Genomic DNA, 21,994 nt, shown 5'->3' with positions numbered 1-21,994 from the left:
TCCATGGACCTTTCTCTTCCACCTGATCTCCGCTAGAAGCTCCTTGTTTAACCATGCAGGTCTCCTGCCTCCTTTGCTCGATTTCTTTCTCAGGGGGATGCATTGCTCCTGAGCATGGAGGAAGTGTCGTTTAAAGAGCGACCAGCACTCATGGACCCCCCTGCCTTCGAGAGTCCTCATCAAGCAAGTGGATGAAAAGGGTATCAGGAGTAGTCAACATGGGTTCACCAAGGCGAAATCATGCTTGACCAATCATGCTGAGGGTGACAGAGCACTAGAACAGGCTGCCCGGGGAGGTTGTGGAGTCTCCTTCTCTGGAGGTATTCAGAACCCCCTGGACAAGGTCCTGTGCAGCCTGCTCTAAGTGAACCTGCTTCAGCAGGGGGGCTGGACCAGATGATCCACAGAGGTCCCTTCCAACCCCTACCATTCTATGTAATTTATTGTTGTTCTAAAAACACGCTTAAGTGGAGTCATCATTTTTAGTGTGTTTCTTTACAACAGCAAAGCTTCCTTTACTGCTACTGGAATATTAATCTTGTGCTATAGCATTTTCTTGTGTTGCTGAGCTATAATTAGGGGGAATAAAAGACTGACTTCATAGAATAGTTTGGGTTGGAAGGGACTTTTACAGGTCATCTAGTCCAACCCCCCTGCAGTGAGCAGGGATATCTTCAAGTAGATCAGGTTGCTCGGAGCCCTGTCCCACCTGACCTTGAACGTTTCCAGGGATGGAGCATCTACCACCTCTCTGGACAACTTGTGCCAGTGCCTCACCACCCTCATCATAAAGAATTTCTTCATTATATCTAGTCTGAATCCACCATCATTTAGTTTAAAACCATCGCCCCTTGTCCTATTGCAGCAGGCCCTGCTAGGAAGTTTGTCCCCATCTTTCTTATAAACCTTCTTTACGTACTGGAAGGCAGCAATAACGTCTCCCCGCAGCCTTCTCTTCTCCAGGCTGAACAGCTCCAACTCCCCCAGCCTTTCCTCACAGGAGAGGTGTTCCATCCCTCTGAGCATTTTTGTGGTCTCCTCTGGACCCGCTCCAACAGGTCCGTGTCTTTCCTGTGCTGAGGGCTCTAGAGCTGGACGCAGGACTCCAGGTGGGGTCTCACCAGAGTGGAGTAGAGGGGCAGGGCAGAATCCCCTCCCTCGACCTGCTGGCCGCACTTCTTTTGATGAAGTCCAGGATGTGGTTGGCCTTCTGGACTGTGAGTGCACACTGCCAGGTCATGCCCAGTTTTGCATTCACCAGTACACCCGAGTTCTTCTTGGCAGGGCTGCTCTCAATCCCCTCATCCCCCAGCCTGTATTGATGGCGGGGGTTGCCCCAGACCATGTGCAGGACCTTGTATTTGGCCTTGTTGAACCTCATGAGGTTCGCATAGGCCCGCTTCCCAAGCTTGTCCAGGTCCCTGTGATGGCATCCCATCCCTCAGGCCTGTCGACTGCACCACTCAGCTTGGTGTCATCTGCAAACTTAATGAGGGTGCACTTGGTCCCACTGTCGATGTTGTTGATGTAGGTATTAAACAGTACTGGTCCCAGTACAGACCCTTGAGGGACACCACTTGTCACCAGTCTCCATCTGGATATTGAGCCATTGACCACTACCCTCTGGATGTGACCATCCAACGAATTCCTCATCCACCAAACAGCCCACTCATCAAAACTTTGGTTTAATTTAAATCATGAAATAGAGAACAGGACAGTGTATAGTGGGAAATTTGGGTGGAGGAGAGATAGGGAAGAAAGCAAGAAAAAGATAACTGTTAAATATACCTATAATTCCTAAGTTGTTGCCCACTGTGGAGATTTTTTTTTTGATCTGTTGCTTTGTGTTTACTGGCAGAGTTTCTTGAGGCACAGGATTATCCAGAGCATATTAAACAGTTGGTACAGAAAGAGAGAGAATTGGAAGAACAAGAAAAGAGGCAACGTGAAATTGAGCGCAACACTTGCAAGGTTAGAATTTCTGCTGAATAAAGTAACAATATATTTCTTACTAGAAATATTTCTACAGTAAATAGTAATTTTTTACTACAAGGACTCTTTTGTGATAAGTGTATTTGTGTTAATAACTCTTTAAAATGAATTGTACGCCTATTGGAAGCCTGTACACAGTGGAGGCATCTGCTAGAGGTATTCGCCACAGATTTTTGTTGAGTTCGTATCTTCCATGTGAATTTGAATTGGTATTAAAATCAAAACAAAACTACAGTTAATCTGGCATCACTTTATTTCAGCAAAATGAATTGCAAGGAGTATGTAATGCTGTATGTTAGGTGTTTTGCAGTGTTAAATCTTGTGATGTTATGACCCTTCACTTTGTGAATTGATGTTTCTAATTTAAAATAATTATGTGGCAGAAAGAGCAGAATCTTTTTCCAACCATAGATTCAGTAGTAACAAACAAATATGACATCCATGACTTATGAGCATGACAGTCAGCTGGTCTACCTATGCATCAAGTGATTGTTTTATTAGAAGGCTCTCTACGGTTGTGAAATGTGTAACTTTGTATGCGGAAAAGGAATTTCACATTCATTGTTCCTATGTGCTTTTTGTTTTGGAGGATTTGCACGCTGCCTACAGTTTAAAGATGTTCTGGTTTTAGGTGTTGTACCCTTGCTTGCAGAAAGATACAGATATACATATATACACATATACCACTAGTGCTATCTATTGTGCCTTTGACGTTTTCTATCTGCAGTTGTGTAACCAGCTGAGAGGAAACTGTCCTTTAGCTGAGGTAGAGCTAAAAATGTGGTTTATATTAGATTGTTTGAATATAGGGTTGTAAATTTTAGTGTACTGTAATATAAAAGGTATTTGCAAATACCTCCGTGATCCTTTTTCTTCCTTTCATCTTTCATAGATTAAATTGTTCTGCATGCATCCTACAAAACAAATAATGATGGAGAACAAATTAGAGGTTCATAAGGACAGGACACTGAAGGAAGCTGTGGAAATAGCTTATAAGGTATGCTATGCATAACTGAATAGTTTAATTGTTAGATGTAGGGCTTTTTCTGCTGTTGTGTGTCTTCAGTTTTTAAATTTCTAATGCTATGGGAATGTTTGTGGGGGGTCGGCTGTGGGGATTTTTGTTGTGGGTTGTCTTTTGGAGGTTGGTTTGGGGTTTTTTGTGGGTTTATTATTTTAAGAAGTGTTCTAGTTGGAGATCGTTGCCTGAGTTTTCCGTTAGTAGCAATCAGATGATTTCCAGTTGGAATGATATAGCTTGCCCTTTTAAAAGGCAGTATGATTTTATGTACCCTTATTTTAAAATCAGACTGTGAGAGCTGCTGTTAGACTCAGCATAGCCTCAGTAAGTTGAAAGAATTCTGAACATTTGAATTTGTATTGCAGTAAAAATGTAATAGAATGTAGATATGTAATGAGAGAATTCTTTCAAGAAACTTCCTGCATAGCTAGTACAATAACATCAGTGGGCACCAAAGCATGTGTTGATCTTTGCACCCCACAAACAGGTAGAAGTTGAAGACACTCTGCTTACCTACTTGTACTCTTTGGTTCTTGCTGCATGCGTCTTTGGCTAGGAGAATACTAGCAAGGCCGTTACAGATTTGGAATGTGTTAATATCTCCTTGAGATGCATGGAAGATAATTGGTAGATATGATTTCCTTGGGTGTATAAGATGCCATTTGGTATAACTGATAGGCAATGTATTCCTCTGAATATACTTTTGGGACCTGTCTTCATGTGCTTACATACATACTTTTCAAACTTTCTTCTTCTCTGCATTTTGATGCAGGCTTCTCTTTTGATTTTGAAAATGTGAATATATATTGCATGTGTGTTCATATATATGATGTATGCATATGTATTTTCTAAAACCAAATTAAAATTTGTGAATTGAAAAGATTCCTGGCTGTACACATACTGAGATATTTCTAACTTACAAGGGAAAAATAAACTCACAAATAAACCATTATTAAATTATTTGGGGGGGGGGGGTTTGTGTGCCTGATTTAGCTGATGGATTTAGAAGAGGCTGTTCCTTTGGATTGCTGTCGTCTTGTCAAATACGATGAGTTTCATGACTACTTGGAACGCTCTTACGAAGGAGAAGAGGATACACCAATGGGTTTATTACTTGGAGGTGTCAAATCAACGTACATGTTTGACTTATTGTTGGAAACAAGACGGCCTGACCAAATTTTCCAGTGCTATAAACCTGGTGGTAAGACATCTAATTACATATAGACAAGGATAGGCTAAAATGGGATATTGCGTGATGGCATGAGCATAAAACTTGTAAAATGCAGAACTTGATTATGATGTGTGAATGGAGAAAAACTTTGTTGTACTAAATTTGATTAAGTCAGTACTCAGAGCTACGTACTATGGTGTGTTGCCAACTTCTTTCTAATTGACACAATTCTAAGGTATGCTAAAACTTGTCAAACTAAGGAACATTTTTGCCTAATTGGCATTAAAATTGATATGAAAATGAAACTCTGAAATTGGCGTGCTTTTCAAATTCATTACTGTTTGTATGTATTTAATGCAACCCGTGAATCAATACAGGTACACTTAATCAGACAAGCGTATGTGTGTTTTCTTTGCCTGTGGAATTCTCTCATATATATGTGGTTTTGTTTTCTTTTTCCTCTTTCCTGCAGAGGTCATGGTGAAGGTTCATGTAGTTGACCTAAAGACTGAATCTGTTGCTCCTCCAATAAGCGTACGAGCTTATTTGAATCAAACAGTTTCAGAATTTAAACAGCTAATTTCCAAGGTAATTTATAGTCATTAAGGACTTATATTACAGAGTTTCATTCATTCTGATTGTGAAAATGTGTCATAATTTAAATATCTAAAATGAGAGCCTGCACCTTTTACAGTAACCTTTGTACAGTAGGTTTAGGTTAGTTGAGCCAGCGACCTGCTTCTTGCTTCCATCCAGAGTTCTACCCTGGCTTTTGCCCAAGCTTAAGCAACTGTCTGGTCATACTGCTTACTAGCTTACCAGATAATAAGCTTTTTTGGGGAGCTGAAGAATTGGATTCATGGTATTTTGGGTTAGTAACTTGAACCACCTCACTGAGTATGCAGTCAGTGGCAGAACTAGTGAACTGTTACCATATAACTGAACCAACATGGAACTTCCCACATTTCCTTCAGTAACTGAAATTTAAAATCTAAAGCTGTCCACATTCTCCCTACAAACCTTGCTTTTCGTCCCAGCAGCCACTTCTTATTAAGATACAGATTGATTTTTCTTTTTTTTCCTTTCTCTTCTTTCTTCTCACATGGTCTTAAACCATGGGTTGTTACTGCTTCCATTGAACTGCAAGACCGACATTTTACGTGGTTGGTTCTGTGTAAAATAGGTCAGTGATTAGTGTAACTTCAAAATATTTGTTATGAAACATGATTTCAGTAGTTTAAATTCAGTCTAATTAAGAATTAAGTAAACAGTGTGCAAAACCTGATGCTTGAGAATATTTTTTTATTTTTGATTGGTTCATACCCTAAGTAATAAGATCAATTCCTTATATTACTAGTCATTAAAAATTTGCCAGTTGTCTGCAAAGCCAAGCCATTTTAGTCTACTGACCTTTTGGAAAAACTGACATTTGCTACATATCGAAGGGTGAAGAAAAGGAACTGGGACTGATCAGGTTTGAGAGGTTTCCCCCCACATTGAATTCTGTGATTTACAAGTCGATAAAAAAACCTTCACCTTTCCCTATGAATAATCTTAAGAAATGAAATACTTGTTCCAGTAGTTGAAATTACATATAATGTTCATGTTACTTTACTGTCAATGTCTTTATTTTAGGCTACACACCTGCCTGCTGAAACAATGCGAGTAGTGTTAGAACGTTGCTACAATGACTTGCGTCTGCTGAACGTTTCCAACAAAACACTGAAAGCTGAAGGCTTTTTTAGAAGCAACAAGGTACATGCTCTGGTTTTGAAATTGTTCATTTTGCTTATTTGTAGACTTCACTGTTGTGTTGTAAAAGGTATGGAAATCTGTATAGAATTTGTAATGGCTAATTGTCCTGTATTTCACCGTGTACTGTGGGGCTTTTTAACCAGCAAATATTACGGTGCTGATGAATACTATAGGCTATGTATGAAACCAAGTGCACATAACAAGGTAGAGCAGGTTCAGAATCAGACATCTGGTTGATACTCAGCGATTCAAATCATGATGAGGTTAACAACCTTACAATGAAGACTTTTAAAAGTTAACCCTTCTTAGGGAGCAAAGGTTGGTGTATTGCTATGAAATCTGCCTAATTTGTGTTCTAAATATTCTGAACAGCTGTGCCTGCTCTCAGTATTAAAGTTCTTAAGAAACAGATGTCAAAACTAAGAGAAAGTTTTTGGTGAGGTTTTTGTCTTAAATTCAGTAATTTCTACTATGCAAATTCCCCCTAGCCAAGTTGTTTTTCCAAAAAAAAATTGTAATAAATGTTTTCAATAATAGCTGTGTAATGCATTCAGAAGAAGAGTAACTTAGTGCTTAAATAACTTAAATAATATCTGTAGCATTGCCCTTTTTACTACAGTAGTAGTACATACAGCACATTTTGTACACCCTCTGGCTCTGATGTTTAAGCTCAAGAACACACTATTCTTGATGACGAAAGATTAGCGCGAAGGCTTTGATGGCATGTAGCTGAGCAAAACAATGGCATTGACTTGTTATTCCATTACCTCAAGCCTTTTCACGTTCACATTGTCCCTGCAACACAGTGGCCTTTGACAAAGGGAAAAGAGAAATTTGTTCGCTTATGTTCTAATTTGCACTATTGCTTACCCATGTATACATTTAAACTAGTGTTAGTGTACAGGTGAAGAGCGCACATGAAGTGATTATATAAATACACTTCTGAACATTGAAGTGTTTACTGCAGCTGGTCAGTCTGGTTACAGTTCAATCTTAACATGATTATGAAAATAAGGAAAGGTTAAATCATTGCTGAACTACAGACTCCTTAGTCTTTTTCTAAACATGTACTTCAATATTTTTAGAGAAGATGATGTTTCTTAGCGAGATGATTTCTAATGTGTGCTCAGTCCTATCTGTTTGCTATTACTGCTTTTACATTTATTTAAAATAACACTACATGATAAAACACTGTTATTTTATGTTCAGGTATTTATTGAAAGCTCAGAGTCTTTAGATCGTCATGTGGCGTACACAGATTCTCATCTATGGAAACTTTTGGATCGTCATGCAAATACAATCAGACTGTATGTTTCATTACCAGAGCAATCACCTGGATCTCAATTTAGACGAGCGGTTTATCAGAAGTCTAGTGGAGATTCAGGCAACTTGGATGAAGCCTGTGAAAGAGTAAAAGGACCTGCAGGTAATAGGAAATCTGTAGAGGCAATTCTGGAAGAAAGCACTGAAAAGCTTAAAAGCTTGTCCCTGCAGCAGCAGCAGGAGGGAGATAATGGAGACAGCAGCAAAAGCACAGAAGCCAGTGATTTTGAAAACATTGAATCACCTTTAAATGAAATAGACTCTTCAGCATCAGCAGAAAACAGAGAACTTGAAAACCAAATTCAGATTTCTGATCCAGAAAATCTCCAGTCTGAGGAACGGTCAGATTCAGATGTAAATAACGACAGGAGTACAAGTTCTGTGGACAGTGATATCCTCAGCTCCAGTCATAGCAGTGATACTTTATGCAATGTGGACAATGCCCCACTTCCCTTGGCTAATGGACTTGATTCTCATAGTATCACAAGTAGCAGGCGATCAAAAGCAAATCAGGGGAAGAAAGAAACCTGGGACACAGCAGAAGAAGATTCTGGAACCGATAGTGAATATGATGAAAGTGGCAAGAGCAGAGGAGAAGCACAATATATGTACTTTAAGTCAGAACCCTATGCTGCAGAGGAAGGTTCGGGAGAAGGGCAAAAATGTATGTATTATTTTTACAAGTGCCTTAAAATAATCCCTCTTGTTACTGTGAGATTCATATGCTGTGTTAAAGTCTAATGACATGATATAAAAACTTGTTTGTATGTCCAGTTAAAGGTAATGAAAGTGCAAAGATAGGACTTCTTGTCATGTTCAGCAAAAATCAGCATCATTTTTATCTAGTAAGAAGTGATTATGTATTTGAACAGTGTCTTGCTTTTTTGTTTCTAAGAAAATGAAAAGTTATATCTATGATACATGTATTTCTTTGTTTTGAAAGCGTTTTCTGGAGAGCAAGGTGAGTTGTGTTCCAGTGAAAGGAAAACAGTTCATCTGCTGCTGCTGATTCGCCTGTTTCAGAATGCAGTTATTTACTGTGGTTCATTTATATTAACAAACATGTGGCTTTATATGTATTATACATATAAACAAGTACAGTAGCTTTTCCTTGATTACAAAATTATTCTGTGAAAAAGTCCCTTAATCTAGACTTGAGTGTGCTTTGTGATAGCCTGTGGCCTTCCAGAACACAGAGTTAACCAAACTTTTTAATTCTGAAAGCCAGGAGAAAAAAAAAGGTTTGGTGGCATGTGCCTGGCCAGCCTCAACTCGGAAGCACTTCTGTCTCTCCCTTGAGGCAGGGGAGACCTGCAAGGGGGTTATGGGCAAATGCTCCATCTGATTCTATCTATTTGTGTCTTACTGAGTGGAGAAGATACTGCTTTGCTCCACTACTTCACTGATTGCAAAGTATGGCAGTTTGGAACTGCTGTGTCTTCCAGGAGTATGTACCCGTAAACACTTAAAATACAGTAAAGCTCTTGAGGGTTGCTGTAACACCCTCAGATGAAATCTGCATGTGGCCATTCACTGTAATTCTGACTCTTCAGTACTGTTTTGCTGCCAATGATAACTGAATATATGGAAATAATACACCAGAGGGTTTTTTTTGTAGTAGTGTGGTGTTTCATGCCATTTTTATTTTTGCTTAGGGCTGATGGTGCATGTTGATAAGAGAATTACACTGTCTGCCTTCAAGCAACATTTGGAGCCTTTTGTTGGAGTTCCATCTTCTCACTTCAAAGTCTTTAGAGTCTACGCCAGCAATCAAGAGTTTGAGAGTGTTCGACTGAATGAGACACTTTCATCATTTTCTGATGACAATAAGGTTATTCAGAAGTTATTTTTAATCATTAAAAATATTGGTACAATATAGACAAACTTAAGAACATAATTTACAACTTTTTATTAACTTGCCAGGTGAAGTCATTACATTGGTCTTGGTAGTGTGTTACAAAATGTAATTTTGATTTTGATACCACTTCTAACAAATACTCCTTTTGCCTTCCAGATAACTATTAGACTTGGAAGAGCCCTTAAGAAGGGTGAATACAGAGTGAAAGTCTATCAACTTTTGGTAAACGAGCAAGAGGTAAGGTGTTGAATATTTCAAGATTGATTCATAAAAATATTAGTATGTGCCTTGACCAAGGATTTTTTTTCCTGAAATCTTGGAAAAAAAGAAAGTCTCTCTTTTCTCTGCATTTTCCTGCAAGTTTTCCTGGATTTAGAAAGGGAACTTGAGATTATTTCTGTTTATGCTGTTCAAAGTATACAATTGGAATGTGATCTACACTGTCTCTCTTAAACGTCTCTGTTTCTGCAGTGTGAATGGAAGACAAATGAAAATAATTGTTTCTTTGTTTTCCTTAAGCGTATGAAACTCATGTAGAATTCTTTCCCCATAAGAAACTGGTTTTGCTCATGGTTGCAGTTTTCAGTAATACTGTACTGACATAATGTGTCACATTCATGCACTGCAGACAGTGCTTATCAGAATGGTTAGCTGGGTAGTAGTAGTCCTCTCCGCTTTAAGACAGGCCTGAAACAAAAATGCCTCCCTCACAATAACGTGGCTTACTTGCTTGTTACATCTTTTGGGACATGAAAAGCATAAAAGTGATTTCACTATATAGATTGCAGTCTTTTAGAGTGCATACAAATTCAACTTTTATTTCTGATTTTATTTTTTGGGCCAAACTGCAGAATGCATATTAATAATGGGTAAGCATGAGACACTGAAGCTGAACTGATAAAGCGAGGAATAAGATAAAAGTAACTTCCAGTCATGGAGTTCTGGTCTATCTGACCAATGAAAGCTGAGAAAGTGGAATTTTTATTATTATATGGCTTATTTCATTGTAAAGCTCCTTTCAAACTGTTTAGAATGTTAATATAATGGTAGCAATTAGTAATACAGCACGAGACGCTATTTCCGCAGTGGCATGCGTACACAGTGTTTGAATGAGCTGTCAAAGGGCTGCTGCTACACAAATTGGTTAAACCTAATTTTAATAAATTCACTGCCTACCTTGTTTATGAAAAGCTTTCTAATGGTGAGTTTGCTAGGTGGGCGGGACTAGTCACAAAACACGAACAGGAGGCAAATCTAATTCTCTGTTCAAAAAATTTGTCTTTAATCGCTTCCTATTTATGTTCACAGCCATGCAAGTTTCTTCTAGATGCAGTTTTTGCTAAAGGAATGACTGTCCGACAGTCAAAAGAGGAGCTGCTTCCTCAGCTTCAAGAACAATGTGGCCTAGACTTGACAATTGACAGGTAAAGAGACTGCGATCTGTTGAAGTTACCTGATTAAGTATTAATTTAGAATGTGGGTTTTTTCTCTTGTGGAGAAAGGAAGTTATGAAAGGAGCAGAAATAAGTTACTGTGGTCTTTGAATCAGATTGTGAATACAGACATTAATTTAGCAGTTCTTGGCTTTCATGTCATGTAGAGTAATATAGGGATTAATATTTACGTAGAATTGTCTGTGTGCAACATGTCTACAGGTTTAGATCTGAGAAGTTTTATTCGCTCTAAGGATGACTTCCTTCAGAAAGGAGAGCATGAAGTAAATCAGTTCACAAAAAAGCCACTTCTCTCTAGATGCAGGCTCAGCGTAGATCACTCCAGCAAACTGCCCTGTGCATTATTCTAGGGTGTATATACAGCGCTGATCCGGCATCAACTTCCTTTTACCCATAATCAATTATCTCATCAAGACTCAGCTGGCTTTGAGGCCTTGATTCCGTGTGCTCTCTGCTGCCAGTTACAAGTGGTGTGGTATTTACTATAGAATAGGTGACACTCTGCATTCACTGGAATTAAGAAACACGTGTAAGATGTGGTAAGCAAGCTGGCAGGGCCTTGACGTATGCCTGAAATCGGGCTGGAGCAAAACATTGGAAGACAAGTGTTGGTCCTTTGCTGTTGAGAAAAGGAGTGGAAACCTCAATCTCGACCAGGTTTTTCTCCTTTCCTCACTGTGACAGGGCCCAAGGGCTTTTGACTGCCACGCTTGGGTTATGTTCTCTAGTGGCCTATAATTATGGGGCACATCACAAAATTTATGTCTGCTTTTGTGTGTGGAGAAACCATTACAGTTCAAGTTTTGTACTCGTGTTCAATTTCATTTTAGTTGTTAATACCTTTATTTACCTATGTATCTAAATCAAAGGTCCTTTCATATTGTCACTGGATTGATGCAGTAGAACTAATTACGTAAATCAGACACCAGTCCTAATCCTCCGCCTCTCCCCATCTTCCCCACTTTGCCCTCAAAACAAAAAAAAAAAAAAGAGGAGCAGCAAAATTGTCAAGTGTTTGGGAATATTCTGTTTTCTAATCCTAAATAGAAAACTGTTTTCTTCCTCTTAAGTTGCTACACATTTCTTGCACTGAACAAGCACAACACAGGCTTGTTTTCCTTGTGTTTATGAATTATGCAGCAGTAAGAGCCAGTAGTGATACCTTGCTGTCAGGACTATTTCAGAATAAACCTAACCAAACCTCACATAAATGAGTTGTATTTCAGTTTTGTGAGAAAATACTCAGTTCTGATCTCTAGCTGTGGTGTCTATGAGCAGATGAAAATTCAAGTGTTTTCTTCCTGATGTATTTTACAGGTTTCGCCTACGAAAGAAAACCTGGAAGAACCCAGGCACTGTGTTTCTGGATTATCACATCTATGAAGAAGATATCAATATTTCAAGCAATTGGGAAGTCTTCTTAGAAGTACTTGATGGTAATAATGATATAGTGTCAAGAGAAAGTAAAGATAATGTCAGAGATTTTTTTTTTTCTTTAGAGATCATTGGAAAATGTACATTCCATTTTTTCATTTTTTTAAAGACTACTACTGACATTTTAATAGCATTTTATTTGAAAAAAATATAAGCAGAGAGAAATAATAAAATCTTTGCATGAAGCTGATGGGGGGGGATTGTGCAAGTGCAGATTTCCTGTGGCTGCGATGTACGTTTTGTAGATTTACTGGAAACTTTTGGACATTGTAGTACTGTAGGCAGTTTTTTGCATGTGTGTATTTTCGTTGTACATAAAAACTGTAGGAATGTCTATAGGATAGGCTTTTGTTTGTATTTAATTTTTGGACTAGTATTGGTTATGTTTGTAGTTAGCTGAAATATGTGTGCGTATGTATATGGATAATACATATATCACTTGTTTCTAAAGTCAGCACAGCTGCTCAATCACTTAGTATTTTTCAGACAGGAGTGAAAAAACACTCATATTCTGTCCTGAAGTGCTAACTTTTTGAACAGACCTTGGTCATGAAAACAACTTTGGATCAAATGTTAGAGAGCGGATTGTTTCTTAAATTCTGCTTAAATATCATTAAAAATAGGCAATTCTTAAGTTATTCTTTGCATATACACTTAAAATTTGGATTATGAATGCAAAAGCATAATTTAAGGGGTGGGGGGAAGTAGGCTATGCTGGTTTTCCTCTAGATTAACAGATATTTCTGTTAATGGATAGATGAAGAATATGAATTCCATTCACTCGGGAACTTTCTTTGCAAGCATACCTGACTTAAGAAGTCTCATTTAGCTGTTAGGCCAGTATTTTGGCAGCTGTGTTCAATCCTGGTATTTTAATTTTTAACAAAATTGTACCAATGAAAGTACAAAAACTTGAACATGGGAGGTTCAGGAGGCCTGCAGATCCCTATAGGCATATGTATCAGCTCACACTTCAGTTAAAGCTTTGCCATTTAAAAAATTCTTGGATTAGTTTTAGGTTAATTGCTGTACTGTTTCTGTAGTGAGTAGGTCTTGGAGGTACTACTTTTTAGACCACTGCAGCCCACCTAATCCACAGACATGCTGTATTACAGACCACAGGGCTTCCAGGTGTTCTGTAATACATTGTGTAACTGTCTAGCTGTGTCCAGAAGGTGCTACTTTGATCCAGTTGTAAATGACGCAGATAGATCCCACTATATTCTGTGAAAATTAAGCTGTATGTAACCACTGCCACCACAGAGGTTGTTGGAAGAGTGTAAAGGCAACAGCTTTAATTCAGGGTTTTTAACGCCCTCCACCATCACTGTTGCTTTCGTCTTGTGCTTCAGCTGAACACTGAAGACATTAGGCGGGTAAATAAGGCAACTTGGAATAATTTACAATTAAGTATCTTAGCACAGCAGCTTTAAATCACACTGTTGCAGACATTTAAATTAGTTATTCTCTGGCTATTACGTAATTGCCTCAGACTTGAAATAAATGCCAAGAAACACTAGGTGGCTGTGTCTTCATTTTGGGCAATAGGTAGTGTTGAAAGGCGGCACAGATGTGGTCACAGGCAAGACTGTAGAAGGTATTTAGGGAGAAGCTTAAACCGCTGTGGTGGTTTCATGCAAAACAAGAATGTAATATTAGACATAAATGTTTAATCTGCAAGTTCTGCGTGCCAAATTACAAAATTATAGACTGATTTAGAATAAAAATAAAATCAGCCCTTTTATCACTTCTGCTTATCATATTGTTATATATTTATTATGTTATATATGATATATATGTGTTTTATATAAGTATACATAAATACATTAACAGTATTACCCTGTCAACCAGAGAAAGCTGTTACCTGAAATGGTACAAAAAGGCTGGAGGCAGTGCATACTAAAATTCTGCAAGGAGGTGGGTTTAAAGCAGGCTTTAATAACACGTGTATAGCTAGCGTGTGAAATCTAGAAGTCAAAAGTGGAAAGCTTATTTTGGTAAAGAAAGTGAAGCACAAGAATAAATACCAGATTGCTGAGGAAGATCTCATGCAAATGCATGATCTGGAGGCCAGGCTGTGGTTAGGTGGATAGATACTGTATGTGTAACCGAGCTGAGGGTGATGGGAAAACGCGCCCTAAAGAAGAATAAAGGGCATGGCTTCTCAGAGATACGCTGCCAGTGAAACCATTCCTTGAAAGGAGTTAGTAACAAAGAAAAGTTCGACTAAATCCTAGTCCCTTCCCCTGCTTTTTTTTTCTTTTGGTGGACTACCTGCAGCACACTAACTAGGTTACTTAATCTGTGTGTGTATACATAGTGCACTCTTCCGTGTTTGAATATGCTTAGGCTGTGGAAAACCCCTGATTTTAAGTAGGATATTTTGCCATACTAATGTAATAAATTTCTTTCCTAGGAATAGAAAAGATGAAATCCATGTCACAACTTGCTGTTTTATCGAGACGATGGAGGCCATCAGAGATGAAACTAGATTCTTTCCAGGAAGTCGTATTAGAAAGCAGCAGTGTTGAAGAATTAAAAGAGAAGGTAAAATGTGTAACCTGATGCAGGTTTCTTGTGGTTTCTAAGAGCCTTATTGCGGCCATCTGTTGGGAAGCACAGAGATGTCATAGCTACAAAAATCTTGTTGCGTGGTGATTAAGTTAGGCGTCAGTTGATGGGCTGGGAAGAGGAGCATTGTTCAGCTGCCACAGAATGCAACAGCCTCGGATTTGTGTATGTGCACAGATGAAGCTATGGACTAGTTTCTTGTATTCTTCAGGTAGAAATGAAATTGTGACTACAGGTTCCTGCATGCAGTCTTCAAGATTTCCTTTTCACTTGTATCTGAAGAAAGAGTTGGCTCTTAGTGTTTTCTTAAGAATTGATGTGCAGGGTGCAATTTTGGCAGCATTCCCTCTGAGAGGCCTTAACCTTTTTACTCCCACCAGTAATAAGAGAAATTTGAATTTGACACATCTGGAGTAACAAATGCTTTCAGCCAACTCTTCTCTTTCAGATTGATTTTATTAGCAGAGTGTAGGGCTAATACATTTCAGAATTTTTTGGTTTTTGTCAGTATTGTTTATTTATCCTAGTTTCCAAAGGAAATGAGGATTACAGAATTGCACTGACTGGTGGTCATTTCTTACCATCAGTTTAATTTGAGCATGACTGTTTTAACAGCGGATTTGAAAGAGGCAAGAATCTTAGAGAGGAAATCTGTTCAAGTTTTGGGCAAATTGGCAGCCAGAGATAAACACAAATCTGAGCTAGTGTCTGCATTGCCATGGAGACGAGACTGCAGCCTGCACTTGAGCTACGAGCGAGGCAGTGATGAGCTTGCGTGCACGGTGAGACCGCTCAGCAGCAGGAGGGCTCCGCCAAGGCCATGCCAGGCATGGCCGGGTGACCCAGTGCAGGGTGCTGGACAGGCCTGGGCAGTGGTGGCCGGGGCAGGGTATGGATGGTGCAGAGCAGGGGCAGCAGGAAGAGCAGCCAAGGTGCTCACTGGGGAATTGCAGGGTGGTTATGGTAGGAAGTGCAGGTGCATGGACATGGGTCTTGGTTGTGCATATTTCGCGGCTTTGCCTGCTCCCAGGTCGACTAGGTAATAGCTTTCATTTCATCTAGGGAAACTGCTGAGGGCTAACCGATGGACGTGCAGATTTAACACGAAGCAGTTGGTCTCTCTGTATCATGGAACCTTGGGTGTTACTGTTTCTGTTAACTTCTTTCTGTCACCTCTTCACTGTTAAGTGCAATGATACTATCACAGCAAGTGTCGCTTGTGACACACTAGTAACTTCAGAAATGTAGAAAAATTGTACCTTGTCACTGTAATGTTGTACTAATACTTTGGATCATTTGAGGACTTTGCAATGTTTCAATTGACTTCCAGATTTGGCAGGTCTGTTGACTTTATGTAGACACTGCGTAACATTGTGGAACAGTATTAAATCCACCATTTTTCTTCACTTTACAGCTGAGTGAAATAAGTGGAATACCCCTAGAAAACATAGAATTTGCAAAAGTAAGTAAGATTTTATCTATTTTTACCTTTTAATGGCATGGATGTGTGATGATGATTTTTATTTTATTCACTAATTGCTTCCTCTCAGGGTAGAGGAACGTTTCCATGTGACATTTCCATACTAGAGATTCACCAAGACTTGGACTGGAATCCTAAAGTATCTACACTGAATGTCTGGCCTCTCTACATTTGTGATGATGGTGCAGTAATATTTTATAGGTATGTATTTTATTGAAGTATAATAAACCATGCAAAAAATCTGTGTATAACACTGAGGGGGTGATGTAATCAACAGAAGACTGAAAACACTTCTATTGTCTTAAAGGAAAAATGCTTATGGAAGGGGGTGTAAAACATTGAGCTGAAACGCATGTGCTCCTCAGCTTCCTAAAAACCTGAATATGATGTGTTTATTGAAGAAGAAAACAAACACTGCACCCTTTTACTCGCTTCTCCCTCCCAAACCATTGAAAATAATGCTGAATGCAAAACTAGTTCCTATGCTTGTGTGTGTATCTGGGTTTAATCTCTTAAAATAGAACCATATCCCTTGTGGAGTCTGTCAGAGTCTTGCCACAGGTTTTGGAGAGCAAGGATTTTATTTCTGGAGTTTATTTCTTTGAGAAATCAATATGACTTCTTTGGAAAAAAGGATGCTATGATAAAAATTTTGTTACTGTGAATGATGTTCATCATCTGGCAGCAGTAGCTCAAAGACAGTATTTGAGGAATAAGAGCTTGTTTCTGCTAAAGTCGGGGGGTGAGGGAACTTCGTGAACACAATGCTTCTACAGTATTTTTCGTAATTACATGTGAGTTTACCAACCAGCTGTTTCCCCCAATGTGCTGGCCTTGAAGAAAATTATTTGGAGAGCAGCTGGTAGTTTCTAGCAGGGGCTGGCTGAGACGCTGCTTCCAGCTGTTGGCGCTGTGACCAGATAAAGAGCAGAGTCGTAGTTGTCTATAAAGAATAGGGGTTACCAGGTAGATGGAGGAGTATGGACTTGTTTCTTGCTGTTTTCCCCTGGGTCTGCTGTCAGAATACTGAACACCTCTGTTAGAAAAGCAGGTTTAGACAGATGGTTAGATTCTGGAGAAGAAGAAAATAATCTATAAGGAGTATTATGCTTAGTTGTGTGTTTTACTAAGTTGCTCCAAGTGAAAAAATTACAGAAATCTAATTATGGTCATTGTATTAATCTGAATTTTAACACGTATTATATTTTAGGGACAAAACTGAAGAATTAATGGAATTAACAGATGAGCAGAGAAATGAACTGATGAAAAAAGAAAGCAGCAGACTCCAGAAAACTGGACACCGGGTAACCTACTCTCCTCGTAAAGAAAAAGCACTAAAAATTTATCTGGATGGAGCACCAAATAAAGATTTGACTCAAGACTGATACTCGCTATAGCATTTTCCTGGGAAATTTTTTTGTTTAAAATAAAAAGGTTCACTACTACTGTGTAGTGCCATTACGGCAGGACACTCATTAGGTGTAAAGCGCTGACACCAGCACTGGTTGGGCTGTTACCAATCAGAAGCGCAGTGCCCCACTGGGTCACTGTTTGACTTGGAATCATGTTGTGCACTATAGTCAAATGTACTGTAAAGCTAAAAGGGATGTGCAAATAAAAGATTAGAATTAAAAAGTGGGCGGGGAGGGAAACAAGTGGAAATTTCTGAGGACAGTGTGCACATAGTAGCTAGTGAAACTAGCCTCAAACAGGATACTCATAGCTTAATAATAAAAGCTGTGCAAAGGCCATGAAAGAATCCGTTTTTTCTGTTTGTTTCACTGATACACGCATTACCTCATCAGAGAGTCTGAAGTAATTGTTAACATGTTGGTTCTAGAAAAGCAGCAGCAAAGGGTCGAAGATGAAACGGAAGTGCTGCAGGCGTAAGGTTTAAGAATATTCTTCCATAAGACAGGTAGTCTGAGAGGTGTCTGCAGAAAGCTGCCAGCAGGTGTTGGTTGATTTTGCAGAAGTGTTGTTGTAAGGCAAACTGGTTTTTAATACGTTACAGAAGCCGATGAGCAGCTCTGTTGTATTGCGTTCAATGTGTAAATAAAATTTGCCCTATCATTTAACAGAACTGCAGTTCAGCTATTTACCATGGTATTTCTTTTCACATATCAACATTCATTGTGTACATTTGGAAGTAAGTGTAGTTGCCTATTTAAATTTGTATTCATTTTATGTCTGACGATGCTGGGTACTTTAGGATTGTATTTTCCCTTGTTTGTTAATGAAGTTTTTGCTTTGTTCAGCTACGTTTTGTACATTTTGTTTTTGAGATGATTACAAGTTCGCATCTTCTCCACCCACTGAAAGCCATTATGTTTTTCCCAGAGTCAATTCCATAGCTATATGTAGTCAGATATTGGGGCAACCTCTAACACCTCAACATACAAATTTGGTAGTTCAGGCTGTGGTGCAAAGACTGATGCAGTCAACATGATTTCATTGCAGAGCCTAGGAACAGCAATTTTTTGCTTTGGTCCATAAAGATCGAGAACAATTCTCCGTAGTTTTTGGAAAACCACCTAATTTATAACAATCAAAAGATTTTGGTAAACTTTTTCATGCCAGATGCTGTTTACAACAATGAACATGCCAATAAAACATTTGTTCATTCTGTTGTGTTATTTTAATCATTAATGCTGTGGTTTTATTTGAAAAATTAGGGAACTGTTTTATGGAAATATAATTGCCCAAGGCAGTGTCAGAACTGTAAGGCTGTGTGTGTATGCACGCACCCCCCCATGCGTGTACACAGTATTACAGGAAGTGTTTTATAGCTTGTCCACGGCTCTTCTTTACTTACATTCACACCAAATTTTTCTTCAACTCTAAGATGCCTTTTCCGGAATTGAATTCCTCACCAGTGAGACTTCTAAGCTCCAGATAGGATTGGCAGCTAAGTTCTCTGCCAGAGAGGAAAAAGGATTTTCAGTAGCTGAGCATTCAGTTCTTCCTTGCATGCTGACCCACAGCAGCCTAAAACTCCTGAGGAATCTGGCAGCTTGAGAACCAGGCACTGCGCAGGTGAATTCCCTTGTTCTTTCTCTTCTGTTTGACCTGTGCCGCCTCTTGTCTGACACAGATAAGGTGGAAGCAGCAGCAAAGGAAGCATAGAGTACCATCCAGTAGGTGGAGTACTTCATTAAGCTACCACTTACATATGTAATAGACTGCTGAAGGATTCTTAGAGGTTTGGGAAGAGAAAAAAATCAACCATCAACTGGGTCATGAACTTTCTTCAAACTCAAGAGAGTTGGAGAGGCGAAACTCTAGAGATAGAATAAAGCAGGGTTAAGAAGAATTCCAAAAACTGCTTGCTTAACATCTAGCCCTGTTTGGGAAACTTCTGTTGAGAACTTCTTTAAAGAATTTAATTTTAAACCTGTAAGTCTTGGCAGAAATCTGGATACAGGACTGTGGGGAATCCTTAAAATGAATTCCTGTCCAGTGGTGCACTTCCTGCTGCATAAGTGTACCGGAATATATTCCGAGTTGTTCTGGGAGACATTTTTCAGCATCTGCTTTACATTCTGATCATTTCAAACATTTTTGAGTTTGAACATGGACATTTTAAAAAAACAAAAAGCCTCGAGTTTCTAATTTGCTTGATTCAGCAGAAATCTTACTGAATGTCTCATGAAAACCAGCACTTTATCTTTCAGGGATTGAGGCATCAAGAAACTTGAAGGGAGAATAATGCTATTCTTAAACTGAGCGGTATTTACAGACAATTATTGCTCCCATGAAGTTTTTTTTTAACAGGAAAACTGCAATGATATGTAATTCCTTCTCTTTGTATAGATGGGCTGTCTCTAAAGCACAGTAATTTTATTAGGGATAGAAAGGAAAGGTAAATTCAGCAAACTCTCAGCGAGCGTGTGTATGCGTGTATGTGTTGCTGTGAGAGTGGGGGGTAGAAATGAATCCGTAAGCTAAAAGTCAGACTGTTCTGATGAAATATCCTTCCTGTGCATAACGAGAATGGATATTAACATTAATTCTAGTACCGAAGGAATTTGTTGGAAAGCTTTCCTAGACCACAGGTGGTGAAAGGTGTGCAGGCCAGTGGCACAGTCTTGCAGCTGCTCTCGTTATGGGTGCTCTGCTGTTCCAAATGAGACAAGCAACAGGGATGATGTGGGAAGACGCTCCATGAAAAGTTACTTGGCTGGAGCCTCCTGTGGTCTTTTACCATGTGCAATAACAAATGGTGAAATCTATACCCCAAAAAAGCATTAATAGTGGAAGAGCCATTGTAGTGAACTGCTTGAGACAGCCGGGAGCTAGGAAGTTTGATGGATTGGATTTTACTCTTTGCTTGCTATTGAGTTCTTAAATCAATGACCTCTTAAGATCATAATGATCATCACACTTTGTAACGCACAGATTTATGCCTATAAAGTGTACTAAAAGCACAAATCATTTCTCAATTTTCTCTGGACGTAATAGAATCAAGTAGGACAAGCACAAGTCTGTAAATGCAAGAAGCTATTTAGGTTTTCTTCCTGCTGGACTGAAGTAATGCATTGATATCCACTGCCTCTCTCTCAAAAAGGGTAGGTGAGATGGAGTATAGCCAACAGACCCTTTCATTGACGGCACCCAAGAAGGTGTTTCCATGCAGTGCAGAACACTGCCGTGTATGTGGTGCTGCATTTAGCTTTCACTTAGGCACAGCCTTGTAACTGCAGCTGCACTATTCTATATATTGATACTTCACATATTCAGTGCATAACAGAGAATCTATATGCTTTGTGTTCAGTCCAGCTGGCTGTTTGTTCTGCAATTTTAAGTAGTGTATTTTGTCCTTGAGAGACAGAGCCCATAACAGTCAAGTTCAAAATTCCTATATAGAAACTAGTGTGTTATATGGATATAAGTATGCACAGACGGTTTACTATTTATATGGAAAATGTAGGCTTTGTTTTGATAGTTTGCCACTTACGTGGGGGGAGGCCTTGTATGTGAAAGTATAAAACTAAAGGGATACTCTAGCTGTAGAACACTGGTTCTTAAGTTGCACTGAAGGCTGCTGCAGGACAGATGGCATCCATTGTTTGCAGCGGAAAAGAAGCTCTGGGTATCTTCATCTAAAACAGTAAGCATCCTTTATCTGTTCCATCCTTCCACAAGGGGGGGGAGGGGCGGGGGGAATGTGACACCAAGAATCTGTATGGTGCAGCTTCACTGATTACATTTTCTATGACTAAACCAGTCCAAAGTAGATGGTTCTTACCCTAGAAAAATAAACAATTTTGAACATATGTATTCAAAAGTCACTTCTACAGTTACTAATAACTTAAGATTTTTTATGCTTATGTGTATTTTTTAATGAGTACAAGTACTGATAAGTTTGTTTCTAATGTACAAGGGGAAAGTACTAATCCAGAAGAAACACTGATATATTTCTCATTTGTCTTTGACAGAAGGTTTGGTCCAAGGATTGAATGAATTCAACGATACTTTGAACATGCAGGTTTGGTGCACAGAAAAGGCTGTTCACTGAAGACCTTGTTTATTGCACCTCTATTCAGCAGTATGGGTTTAGGGTTCATATAAGCAAAACACCAGACAAAAATTTCTAGAAATAACTAGCTAAACTATCTGATGTTTGGGCTTTAAATTTCATCTCCCAAAAACAGGTCATGAGCCGACTCAGGCTCAGGCCTCAAACCTGCTTGGTCCTCCAGACTTTCTAGTTCTTTACGCACTTCCTGAATGACACTACTTTCTTCATAATCAGAAAGAATATCTCTGGGTATCAAGCTGAGAAATGGCATCTCGTCCATGATTAAGGGATCGTCTTTTTCAGTTTTCCTGGTTTCATTGGCAGACAGTTCACATACAGAGGTAGTGCTGTGGCTGTTGGAAAAAGAGAGACATCTGGTCATATAGTGCATCTTTTCATGTTCTTTTGCTAGTT

The 21,994-nt window shown here is 39.0% G+C and overlaps 2 protein-coding genes across 6 annotated transcripts in view; one reads left to right on the top strand and one right to left on the bottom strand.

The window, feature by feature from the left end:
• The window catches only part of USP47 (ubiquitin specific peptidase 47), a 60,914-nt gene extending 42,206 nt beyond the window's left edge, over positions 1-18,708 (top strand). For all 5 annotated transcript variants that reach the window (XM_075427465.1, XM_075427463.1, XM_075427462.1 and 2 more), the window contains 14 exons: positions 1,859-1,971; positions 2,885-2,989; positions 4,007-4,214; positions 4,657-4,772; positions 5,820-5,939; positions 7,149-7,926; positions 8,918-9,093; positions 9,277-9,357; positions 10,429-10,544; positions 11,892-12,010; positions 14,425-14,555; positions 15,994-16,041; positions 16,130-16,260; positions 17,270-18,708. In XM_075427465.1, coding sequence (XP_075283580.1) covers positions 1,859-1,971; positions 2,885-2,989; positions 4,007-4,214; positions 4,657-4,772; positions 5,820-5,939; positions 7,149-7,926; positions 8,918-9,093; positions 9,277-9,357; positions 10,429-10,544; positions 11,892-12,010; positions 14,425-14,555; positions 15,994-16,041; positions 16,130-16,260; positions 17,270-17,444 — 2,417 coding nt within the window. In that variant the 3' untranslated portion in view covers positions 17,445-18,708. The remainder of the gene's footprint in view (positions 1-1,858; positions 1,972-2,884; positions 2,990-4,006; positions 4,215-4,656; positions 4,773-5,819; positions 5,940-7,148; positions 7,927-8,917; positions 9,094-9,276; positions 9,358-10,428; positions 10,545-11,891; positions 12,011-14,424; positions 14,556-15,993; positions 16,042-16,129; positions 16,261-17,269) is intronic.
• DKK3 (dickkopf Wnt signaling pathway inhibitor 3) overlaps positions 17,894-21,994 on the bottom strand; it is a 35,991-nt gene continuing 31,890 nt past the window's right edge. Inside the window, exon 7 of the mRNA XM_075427483.1 lies at positions 17,894-21,933. Coding sequence (XP_075283598.1) covers positions 21,690-21,933 — 244 coding nt within the window. The 3' untranslated portion in view covers positions 17,894-21,689. The remainder of the gene's footprint in view (positions 21,934-21,994) is intronic.

Source organism: Opisthocomus hoazin, chromosome 7 (assembly GCF_030867145.1).
Source record: "Opisthocomus hoazin isolate bOpiHoa1 chromosome 7, bOpiHoa1.hap1, whole genome shotgun sequence".
Classification (NCBI taxonomy): Eukaryota; Metazoa; Chordata; class Aves; order Opisthocomiformes; family Opisthocomidae; genus Opisthocomus; species Opisthocomus hoazin.
This window is presented reverse-complemented; position numbering and strand designations above follow the sequence as displayed.